Genomic DNA, 12,657 nt, shown 5'->3' with positions numbered 1-12,657 from the left:
TGATAATGATGCCACTGAGTGGAGTTCTTTTTCCCATGAGCAGAAAAAAGTGGAGCTTGTACAGAGTAATGCAGAGGAGTGATGAATATTAAAAAACTGTGTAATACTTGTTAATCTGGTCAGTGGTGAAACGAGGTTAACACTATATCAGTTTTATGTTACAGGAAGTAAAATGTCATGCTTAGCTTACTGCTGTTTAGAATTTCTTTTATGTCAGCTACTGAGTTTTTGAGGTACAATGGAACAAGGAGGAAGTGTGTATAAAAATATCTGTCAGCACACTACAGCACAGCAGATATGTACATTGTGGTAGTAGAATGGAAAAAGAAAAAAAAAATAATGCTTGGAATTCCACAAACTCCAGGTTGCTTGTTTGCTTCCTGGCTTGTAGATCAATGTGTGTATGTCTCTATAAGAAGCTATGCAAGGGCTTGTACAAGTGTATTAATACTGAGCACGTGCAAGCCTGACTGCCATTTTGTTGAAAGCTGTTAAGATGTAAGCATGTATGTGTGTAAGCTCTGTTAATCTGTTTGTTTATATTTAATGATGCTGCTATCCATCCTGATGTGTTTCTATGTAGTAGAGCATCTTAAACGAACTACCCCACCTGCTTGTCTTCAATGAACCAAGGGACGAGTGAGATGGTGTCAGAAGCAGCATATCTAATGGCCAGAAATAATAACAGTTTTTCTACTTTGACTTTGAGAGGCATTCAGATACAGTTGGTGGAATATAGAGGAGTGGACTGCTCTTTGCTGTGTGTATGATTCGCAAAACAGGTCAGAAACGAATTTCTTATCTTAAAACTTGCTCAAACTATTTCTTATTCACAAAATATGAAATGAAGCCTACAGAGCACTCTAAATAATATTAAAATAAGTCAAAATGTTTGATATTGCTAGAATTATTCAGATTACTACAGAAAATGTTTGAAATAAAGTCCTAATTGTATAAAACGAATAAAATAAAGAGAAACGACTGCATTTTCACAACAAATCCATATTTTTCATATTAACTGAGGCTGTCAGAGTTATCAGAAGTGTACAAAGTGTTTGCACGATGTTCTTCATCTCACATTGCTGCAGTCCTTACATACGGGGTAGTCTGCTGTCCTCGATCGGCCCGAATACCAAAGTATTAGGCTGACGTCGGTCAAGGCGCTTAAAACTGACATCAGGACGTCAGGGTACAAAAGCGCATGACCGACGTCACATCCCCAGTCTTTTTTGCCGCATGGTCCGATGCAGAAGCAGCGTTGCAAGTGCCATTCGGCGTTCTGAAATTTTTCGAGTTCGGAGTTTCAGACCGAATCCAAGTTGGCTAAGTACCCCGTTGGGGAATATTTTGTTTTTTTCTTGCCTCAGTGTATTACCGGATGTCAGGAAAAGTGAATAATTGTATTTCTTGTGGGAAACAGATACCGCATAGGGATTATCATTCTTTGTGCATTCCTTGTTTGGGGCCTGAGCACGACGTAGTCGGGTGTCGCTTTGTGCTAGGTTTAATAAGCGCACTATTGCGAAGGTTAGATTGTGCTAGGCTGGTATTCGGGAAGGGGTGCACTTATAAGATGCCCTCGCATTGTCCGGCGCCCGCTTCCAAGAAGCGCAAAGACAAAGCGTTAAACCCAGGCAAGATGAGTCGTCCGTTCGGACGCCGGTTCTTTAGAGGTTTCAATGGAACCGTGGTTCCGATGGAGGCTTCTCTGGAGTCTCAGGGGGAGACCTTGATTTTGCAGGATGTGGCCTCTCAAGAGGCAGGCCAGGCTGAAGGGGCTTCTCAGGTTTCTGTACTCCCCCCCCTTCCCAGGGTGGTTAGGCCCTCTCCTTCTGTTTCCAAGGCTTCTTCCAGAGGCAGGCCAGGTTTAGCTTCTGTTGGTGTCACTCCTAGTTCAGCAGGGTCTGTGCCTAAGAAGCACATGCTTAAAATGGCAGAAGATTTGATTACTCTGATTAGAGGTTCTATGCCCCCTCCTGATAAGAGGCCTAGGGTGGAGCCAGAGTTGGAAAGTTTTGAACAGGCTTCGGATGCTTCAGAGTCTTTGGCTGAAGACTTGCAGGAGTACACTCCTTATTCTGATTCTGATGCAGAAGATTTCACTCCTTCTGCTTCTCCTCCAGAGGATTTTTCTTTTTCAGAGACACTTCATTCTATGAGGGAACATTTTAAGTGGGAAGGTCAGGACTTCTCTGATTCACGGAAAAGGCTTAGGGAATTTTTGTTTTTACCTCAACATAGGCCCTTAGCTATACCTCCTGTTCTGGATGTTGTGCAAGATGTATTTTCAGAGGCTTCACTTAATCCTGATTCTCTGCCTCCTGCGCCTGTTAAACCGGATAGGTATTACAGGGTGCCTGAGGCTCATAAATATCTCTATAAGAGTCCTAGGGCGGACCCAGAGACTATTAGCCAGGGACCTAAGGGTGTCAGGGCCTCTGTTGTAAAGAATCCGGTTCCTCTAGATAAAGAGGCCAGAGCTTTGGATAGATGGGGAAAGAAGGTCTATACATCTTCTACCTTAGCAATGAGGGCTTTGAATTGCCAGTTTCATATGTTGAAATATCAGAATTTTCTTCTTTCTCAATTGAAATCTAAGGTGGATGCTCTGGCAGAAGGCATTGAGTGTAAAGAATTACAAGATTTGGTGCATGTCTCTGAACAGGTGGGTAAGCATTCTTTACAGTGTGGTTTTGATGCTTTGCAGGCCTCCTCTAGGGTGGCTGCTACTGGTTCAGTTCTTCGCAGGCACGCCTGGCTTAAGGATCAGAATTTATCTGACCATGTTAAGACAAGGATTTTGGATGCTCCTTTGCAGTCTGAAGTGTTGTTTGGTCCACCTGTGGAGTCAGTCTTGAAGAAAATGGAAGACAAGGCTAAGTCTATGCAGACTGTTAAAGATTTTTTGCAAGTTCAGCCTCCAAGTTTAGTAGAAATTGGCCTGCTAAGGGGTGGACGATCCTTCTTCTGATTCTCAGTCTAGGGGTAGATCTAGACGTGGTAGGGGCAGAGCTCAGAGTTCCTTCAGACCTAGAACATGGAGTTCACCTGCACAATCTTCGAGTGAGGGCAGGGGCCAGTCCTTTCGTAAACAGGCCCAATGACCTACTGTTTCAGCTGCCAGATCCTTCTTGCCTGGCAGCACCTTTGGGAGGACGGTTGGCACTCTTCAATGAAAATTGGATTTTAATTACCCAGGACAAATGGGTGTTGGATATCATACACCAAGGTTACAAGTTTTATTTCCATACCTTGCCTCCTTTCAAAGGCATGCCAGACGTTCCTCCTCAGCAAAGACTAGAGGCTCACAAACAGATTTCTCTACTACTTCAAGTAGGAGCTATACAACTGGTCCCTCTGCCAGAAGTGGGCCTAGGATTTTATTCTCGCCTGTTTCTAGTACCGAAGAAAGGGAACACGTGGAGACCAATTTTGGATTTATCTATCCTCAACACATATCTGGACATTCCCAAGTTCAAAATGTTGACGTTACAACAGCTTTTACCTCTACTGGGCAAAGATCACTGGATGGTGACTCTGGATCTCAAGGAGGCTTACCTTCATGTTCCTATCAGGCCCAGTTGCAGGAAGTATCTGCGTTTTCGGGCTGGGACTTTTCATTATCAGTTCTCTGCATTGCCCTTTGGCTTATCTACTGCCCAGAGTGTTCACAAAGGTTCTGGCTCCAGTGATAGCTTTCTTCAGGCTAAGAGGAATACAAATCTATCCTTATTTGGACGATTGCCTGATTCTGGCTCAAGGAAAGGACGAACTTCTTCATCATTTACAGTATGTGATGGCAGTGTTAAGATGCCTAGGGTATTCTGTGAACGAAATAAAGTCCAGTCTAGTACCCTCTCAGGACATGTGCTTTCTGAGTGTGAGACTGAATACAGCATCCCAGATGGCCGACCCCGGACAAACAAAAGAATCTTTCTCTTTATTTCCATCAATTATCTCGTCAGTCCAGGCTGACTGCAAGGACAGTCCTTCAAGCCTTGGGGTTCATGGCATCTTGTATTCTGGTACTTCCCAATGCCAAACTGCATATGAGGAAGCTACAATGGTATCTCAAAATGTATGGACGCAACACTGCCAAGATATGGACACTGTCATTCAGATAATACCTTGCATTCAAAAGGAATTTTTGTGGTGGGCTCAGGAATGTCACCTAAACAAGGGACTCTCTGTGACCCGACCAGAGGCGAGTCAGATTCTAACGACAGATGCCTCAGACAAAGCTTGGGGAGCTCATCTAAATGGAAAATGGGTACAAGACACGTGGCCTGCCAGACTTCAACATTTACATATCAACTTGAAGGAGATGTTAGCAGTCCAATTTGCATTGATAGCTTTCAAGGATTTACTTCTTCCAGGGCAGGTGTTGATTCAAACAGACAACACAACTGTCATGTGGTACATCAACAAGCAAGGGGACACATTCTTACCCTCTATGCAGACAAGCAATGATTTTGTGGGAGACTGCTCTCAGTTTGCAGCTAAATCTTCAGGCAAGGTTTCTGCCAGGAGCACAGAACTCCTTAGCAGATGTGTTGAGCAGACAAATCATGGATCCCCACGAGTGGAAATTGGATCCTCATGTATTTCAAAAATTGACAGTGTTATGGGGAACTCCAGACATAGATCTGTTCGCTTCTCCACTAAATTGCCAGTTGCCAAAGTTTTGCACAAAAAGGTTTCATCCCACAGCTTGGAAAGTGGATGCTCTCTCATTCAATTGGAGCAATCTTCACGTGTATGCCTTTCCACCACTGCCTCTCCTCCCGAAGGTACTCCTGAAGGTCAGACAGGACAAGCCAACCATGATTTTAATAGCTCCGGATTGGCCTCGACAGCACTGGTACCCATTACTGAGAAGTCTGGTACGGGAGCCTCCATGGCCTTTGCCTTCGATTCCACACCTGCTGTCTCAGGAGAACAGTCACCTACTCAATGTCAAACTTCAGTCTCTGCATCTAACAGCCTGGCATATTCTGTTTTAAACCCTGAAGGGTCTCAGCTTCCACAACAAGTTTTGAATGTTATTTTGGAGGCCAGAAGGCCTAGTACAAGGAAAGTTAACGGAGATAAATGGAGGAGATTTTTAATTTGGAGTACAGCAAAGGACTTTGATGTTTCTAAGCCTAATTTAAGTGTTGCTCTTCAATACCTTACTGAGTTATTGGACAAAGGTTTGTCCTTCTCCTCTATAAAGGTTCATGCTGCAGCAATTTCTGCTCACTATGACTGTGACCCACCATTATTTTCTCATCCTTTGTTTAAGCAATTCCTTAGAAGGGCAAAGAATATAAGACCCCCACGTAGAGCTCCTACTCCTGCTTGGGATCTCAATTTTGTGTTGGAGAAACTCACTCTACAACCTTTTGAGCCTGCAGCTACTGCCGAGTTGAAATATTTATCATGGAAGACTGCTTTTTTGTTGGCCATTACCTCTGCTAGAAGGGTTTCTGAATTACAGGCCCTTATGGCGGTTGAGCCTTTCTTAATTTTCCACAAGGATAGGGTATCTTTGCGTACTAATCCTTCCTTTATGCCTAAAGTGGTTTCTAGTGTGGCTTTAAACCAAACTATTCATTTGCCTACCTTTTATGCAAACCCCCAAAATAAAGGGGAAAAGATTTTGCACACTTTGGATATACACAGACAGTTGCGATATTATTTGAGCAGAACTAAAGGGTTCAGGCAGTCTCAGCAGTTATTTGTTTCATTTGCTTTGGGTTCTCAGGGCAAACCTGTTTCAAAACAAACTATTTCTAAGTGGATTGGTTTTGTATTGCTTTCTGTTATTCCCATCATGGTAAGGAGATTCCAGCTGGGATTAGGCCTCATTCCACTAGGGCTACTGCCACTTCTACAGCTTTTTAAGGGGTGGCTACTAAAGATATTTTGGAGGCAGCTACTTGGAGTTCAGTGCATACTTTCTCTAAGCATTACCACCTTCCACTTTACTCTAAATCTAGGGCTGGATTTGCCACTGCAATTTTACAGGGCATTTTGGCAGCTCCTAATGCTTTATAGTTTTGCCATCCTCCCTTACCTCTGCTTTGGGATTCTACCCATATGTAAGGACTGCAGCAATGTGAGATGAAGAACATAGTACAGTTTTGTACCTACCATAAATGTAGATGTTCGAAGATCCACATTGCTGCAGTCTAATTTTCCCTCCCTCCTTCCCCTCTGTATGTTTGAGGTGGTTGTGTGGTTTGGGTTGTAAATATTGTAAATATGGTTAGTGCAGGGGTGGTTGGTTGTTCTTTGCTATTTTTTGGCTTTGGCCTTTCTTTTTAGGGCCTTCTGACATCTGGGGCAAGAAAAGACTGAGGATGTGACGTCGGTCATGCGCTTTTGTACCCTGACGTCCTGATGTCAGTTTTAAGCGCCTTGACCGACGTCAGCCTAATACTTTGGTATTCGGGCCGATCGAGGACAGCGGACTACCCCGTATGTAAGGACTGCAGCAATGTGGATCTTCGAACATCTACATTTATGGTAGGTACAAAACTGTACTTTATTGAAAACGTTTGTGGCAGTTTTCTTCTATACTTCAATAAATTGGATTTTTAACCTTGGTGACATCATCTTTTCAACGAAGCCTGCATTTATATAGAAAACGTGTAGTGGCGGGTTTCTTAGCTATTTCAAAACTGTTGAAAAGCTTTTTGTGGTTCGTTCACTGCGACTGGTACCTGTGCTTGCATGTTTGTGCAGTGTTACAGTAAAGTTATTTCACAAAATACAGTTATTTCAGAGCACATTTCGCAAAGTACAGTGTTCCAAAGAGTTTATTGTGCATTTGTGTGTTACTGCAAGCTGTAGAGAGGCAACTTATTTATACATAATTGCAAAGGGCCATATTTTCAGTGTGTTTGGGCACATGCTTTGTGGGCATGGATGAAAGTTTTCAAAAACCAGGTCCACTAGTGTTTGATAATAATAATGCAGAGAACTGGAGAGTGTTTGAGCAGGAGTATGACATTTTCATACAGGGTGCATTTTCTGATAAAGATGACTGTACAAAGGTATTTATTCTTCTTAATTTAGCTGGGTCAGAAGCCATTGAAAGGGAATGTTCATTTGTGTATGCATCTGCTATTTATGCCGGAGAGAGGGAAAACTGTCATATTGTTGTACAGGCTGAGCCAAAGGAGGACCGTGAGTGCTTAAAATGTAAATTCAGAGATATGTGTAACCCGCAGACCAACATTACAATGGAGAGGCACCTATTTTACGCAAGAGATCAGAAGCTAGGTAAAACGTTTGCAGCATGTATAACCGACTTGATAAATAAGGCTAAAATGTGCAGATTTGGTGACTTAAAGGATGAGCTGATAAAAGACAGACTTGTGTGTGGTATTAAAGATGATGCTGTGAAAAAGATTTTGCTTCATGACAGTGATTTAACTTTGAATAAGGCCATTGAGATTTGTCCCATATACAAGCTCACAGAAAAGCACACAAATATGTTTACAAATGAGAAAGGCATATTTCCAGTAACTTCTAAGGCTCACATAGATAGTATGCAGCACATGGTTAAAAGAAACAGGGCCAGGCACATGGCAGCAGTTGTAGTCCCAGCCACATCCACCGGTAAACCCCAGAGCTTTCTAGCAAGTTACAGAGTCTGACAGCCTCAGTGAAGCATTAGTGAGTCAGCAAACTCAAAGCATGGCCCCCAACCTAATTTCATTGTCAACTGCTGTAATTGTGGAGAAAGTCATGAATCTAAAAGAGAGAAATGCTTAGCTTTTGGTCAACAGTGCCACATATGTAATAAATGGAATCATTTCAAAACATTTTGTAAATCAAAAGGCCCACGAGTTGATCAGTTAGACAGCAGTAATGTGGCATCTCCTACTTTTTATGTTGATGGTGTGTCAGTGCTTAGTGAGACAGTCAATGCAGTTAATTTATGGGCCAGGAATGAAGTATTTTGTAATGTTCGGGTAAATGGCAAACCCACAGAGTTCAGTTGATACTGGCTCAAAGTGCAATGTTATGTCTGCAGAAACATTTACTAGAGTATGTGCTGGTGAAAGGCATGATTTGGAAAGCTGTGTGAAGTTTGTTGCATATGGTGGTGAAGAAATTCAAACAAGAAGGCTCAGTAGTGCTTTCATGTTACTCTGCAGGTACGTCCAGTCATTATTAAGCCACAGAGAATCTTTGAAAATGCGACTGCTTTCATTTTACAAGGAAGTTCACCATATTAGCTTAAAAGACCACTACTCTAATTTTGCCTAGTCTATTTTTTCTACCTATGCTGATCTTTTTAAAGACGAACTAGGCAAGTTTCCAGTTGTGTACCCCATGAAGTTAGACCCAGAGGTCAGTCCAGGAGTCAGGCCAGCCAGAAAAGTTCCAATAGCCATGCAGACTAGAGTCAAAGCCGAATTAGATAAAATGGTGCAACAAGTTGTGATTTGTCCAGTCACTGAACCGACTGAGTATCTTCCATGGTGGTAGCTCATAAGAAAAGCTCAGACAACATCAGAATATGTACTGAGCCACAAGATATGAACAAGGCACTGAAAAGACCTCATCATCCAATGCTCACAGTTGAAGTCACAGCTCTCATGCCAAATGCTACTGTTTTTTCTGTCTTGGATACAGAGAGTTCATTTTGGCAAATTTAGCTTGATGAGGAATCCTCATTGCTCACCACTTTCAGTACTCCATTTGGAAGGTACAGCTTTTTGAGAATGCATTTTATAAATTCTTCAAGTGAAGTCTTTTAACGTGCAATGGAGCATATTTTTTCTGGGTACCCTTGTGCATAGTAGACAACATACTGGTTGGAGGTAATGGTGAAGCTGAGCAGGACAGAAACCTTAGAAAAGTTCTGGAAAGGGCACATCAAGTGAGCCTTAAGCTCAACCCACAGAAGTACCATGGAACGGTATGAGAATGAGAGATTTGATTTTGAAGTCATGGAAGTGAGAAATTTTTCTTCCACACGTTTTGATGAGCTTAGAGATCATACAGCCGCAGATCCAGTTTTACAAAAGCTCAACCATTTCCTCAAAGAAGGGTGGCCATCAAAACAATCTAGTTTACCTCCAGAAGTGCAACCTTAGTTTCCATACAGAGATTAGATTTTGTCAGACAGTTGTATTGTCATGAAAGGTCCTAAAGATATTGTTCCAAAATCTTTGCAGTAAGAGTACATTACTATCTTACATCAGTCACCCAGGAGCAGACCCTACCAAAAGAAGGGCGAGAGGACTAGTATTTTTGCCTTCTAGTCACAAGATATTAAGAGAGTACTTTCAACTTGCTCTGTGTATAGTAGTACAAAGCCACATCAACAGAAAGAACCACTACACCTGAACTAGATTCATTGGTCAATAATAGCCACTGACATTTTTGAGTGGAATGGTCAGCATTATTTGTTGTTAGTAGACTTTTACTCCAATTGATTCGAGATTGACCTACTTCCCAATCTAACATCCACTACTGTCATTACTAAGGTGAAGCATAATTTTGCAGTACATGGTAGTCCGCGCAAGGTTATTTCTAACAATGGCACGCAGTTTACAAGCCGACAGTTCAAAAATTTTGCCAGAGTGTCACGAGTAGCCCAGAGTATCCTCAGTCAAATGGTTTGGCAGAATGTGCAGTTCAAAGTGCAAAGCAGATACTAGAAAAGTCGAAACAAGACAATACTGATGTTTTTCTGAATCTCTTGAATCTCAGAAATATTCCTCATGATGAACATCTTGGTTCTCCTGCTCAGACACTTCTGTCAAGACAAACCAGAACTACATTTCCAATCAGTAGTCAGTTGTTGGTTCCATATGTCAAGAACCAATAGGGCAGTGAAAGCCAATCTGTTGAAGTGATTAACCCAGACGTCCTATTACAATAAGACCAGCAAACTGCTTAATCCATTGCAAGAGGGAGAAGTGGTAAGGATGCAAATGTCCAAAGATTATGATTGAATTGGAGTTGTGAAGAGCATCTGGCCAGAGCCGATATCGCACATTGTGGAATCGCAAGAAGCAGTTTTTTAGGTGGAATCGAAAGCATTTGATACCGGTGTCCGGCCTATACCACAGCACATAGCCTGTGAGAAAGACACTTTTTTCTCGAAGTGAGTTGTCCAGTGTTCCAGTTCCAGTAGAAGTTCCAGAGAGTGTCACCGTTGCTGTGATAAATCCCAAAGTTCCTGATGTGAGTTGTTCACCAAAGGCTGTCCGTGTTGCTAACTCCATTCCTGATTGTTAAGTTACGAGATTTGGTTGCATCTCCAGACCCTGTTCCAGATACACAGCAAGTTGCACATGAACATTGTGTTTGTTTCTAAATGTCTGTATTGATGCATGTTTATCTGCAATGTTATTTTAATAAAGGGAAATCTTATTTAAGAGGGAGGATGTAGATCAATGTGTGTATGTCTCTTTAAGAAGCCATCCAAGGGCTTGTAGAAATATAACTGAGCAAGTGCAAGCCTGACTGCCATTTTGTAATAAGCTGTTGAGATGTAAGCATGTATGCGTGTAAGCTGTGTCTGTCAATCAGTTCGTTTATATTTAATGATGCTGCTGTCTATCCGGTTATGGTTTTATGTAATAAAGCACCTTAAACGAACTACCTTGCCAGCTTGTCTTCAGTGAACCAAAGGATGAACAACATGGCTGACCTTCCATTCATTAATGTTAGTTCGCAGCATTTACTGACTGCTTCTGCTCAAGATTCTTAGAACCTTGAAAATGTCAGCTGTAATGCTCAGGTTTTTAAAAACAATCTTCTGTAATTTTTATTACAATTAGATAGCTGGTATACAGTATGTCTAATAGTAGGAAGGGCTGCACAAAACGTCTGAAACAGATGTACAACCTGCACTTCTGATTCAGCTATTTGGACGTGAAAACTTGCAGTAGCTTAAGTAATCTTCATTTTCTAATTTCAAATGGAGAATGGCCTATGGTTTTCTGAATGTGTAATGGAGTGCTTCAATCCTTGTTTGCTTATGTACAAAATGTATTTATTGGTAAAGTGTAGCTGTCCCTTAATGGCTGAAATGGTTTGTAAGCTACTACAAAACTAAGTCATAAATCTCTGTTTATTTACAGGGAGATCACGTGAAGAAATCTGTGTTTATTATCTTCTTTCAAGGTGACCAGTTAAAGAATAGAGTAAAAAAAATTTGTGAAGGGTAAGAAAGTTATGTTTTATACCATAGTAACTTAAGTCGTGTGTCCTTTGCACCACAGGAACTTAAAATGTGTGACATTTTAAATATATGTGTATATATATATATATATATATATATATATATATATATCTATATATATTAGTGGGACAAGGAAAAGAAATATAATTTTTAAAAAGATGAAACTTGACAGAACTGTTTTTTGGATACATGGTAAACTGCATTTAACATATCTGCACATTTAATTAAGTGTATAAACAGACAATATTGACACTAGAAGTCCGGTTGCCTAGCTGAACGACACTTCACCTTTTGCCTTGCCATTTAGTTGTCCCATTTGCTTTTAACAATCTCCCTGGAGTTGTACACCCTTCAGTTTCTTCAGGGAAGTAGTTCAGTTTATCTGCTTCCTGCTGTTCCATGTAGTCCCTGGGATTCAATAACACCTACACTAAGTGTACACAGTTCTGAGGGAACAGACAACACAGACATGACTCACACCTTCTTCCTTCGCATTTTAGTTTTCCTACTGATATTCTTGCAGCTTTAAATATTGACAGGGATTCATAAAGATTACCACAAAGTATATATTACATGTACACTTAGTGCAATGATGGTGAACCTATGACATGTGTGTTAAAGGTAACACATGCCATAATGTTTTGGGTGACAAGTCAGCGATCACCAACACCCGAGTTGCCAAAGACGCTGCTTTTGCATTCTTTGCTCATGTGAAGTGCACTGAATTATTTTGTGCCAAGAACTTTTGAGAAGCCAAACCCAAATGGCTCGCCATTACTGACTTAGTGTAGTCTTTCTGTGTGACTAGAAAACACAAAAAAAATGAGATGAGTGTTCTTGACTACATATCGTGTACACTTAGTGTAGGTTTTATTGAATCTGGCCCAGTGTTTTTTCCTGTTTCTTTATTTTATCCTCTGCAGCTGTCTTCTGGTATCCATTCTTCGTGCCCCTTCATTTCTCTTGATCTGCATTCCTTCCACTTTTCCTATTATGTTTAATAAGATCTCTATCCTTGTGCTTAAGGTTTTCCAGACACATAAGCTGTTGAAGCCAGATGTACTTCTTCTGCAGATGTATTTCTCCCCTTCTGTCACAAAGTGATGTTTGAATGATGGGTAAACAATGCAGGGACATTGTGGCCAGTGACTAAACTCAGTGAGGACTGAACACTGTAGCACTGTGTAAGAAATATGTACCCCACGATGTGCATCATCTTGCAGCTAGCTCAGGCTACCTTTGCAGGTGAAGGTTAATGATTTTGCTTGAAGAACCAAGTTGAACTATGCCTGCTTTGTTTTGAAAAAGAATCAGTACGAGTCCTTTATTAGTGGTTCTTGCTGGGGGACCAAATGGTTTGAACTGGAACTTAGGCCTCGCTGGGAAATTTAATACCAGAGTTAGAAATACAGAATGTATTGTATAAGTTTGCTAACTGCTATAGTATTTATCTGTAGTTGCTC

At 41.3% G+C, this 12,657-nt stretch overlaps 1 protein-coding gene across 1 annotated transcript in view; it reads left to right on the top strand.

Moving 5' to 3' along the window:
• ATP6V0A1 (ATPase H+ transporting V0 subunit a1) overlaps positions 1-12,657 on the top strand; it is a 1,075,307-nt gene that overhangs the window by 467,154 nt on the left and 595,496 nt on the right. The window contains exon 8 of the mRNA XM_044054711.1: positions 11,094-11,176. Coding sequence (XP_043910646.1) covers positions 11,094-11,176 — 83 coding nt within the window. The remainder of the gene's footprint in view (positions 1-11,093; positions 11,177-12,657) is intronic.

This window comes from Protopterus annectens, chromosome 13.part0 (assembly GCF_019279795.1).
Source record: "Protopterus annectens isolate FY-2018-M chromosome 13.part0, PAN1.0, whole genome shotgun sequence".
NCBI classification, from domain to species: Eukaryota; Metazoa; Chordata; order Ceratodontiformes; family Protopteridae; genus Protopterus; species Protopterus annectens.
The sequence above is the reverse complement of the archived record's forward strand: the minus strand, read 5'-3'. Positions and strand labels throughout refer to the sequence as shown.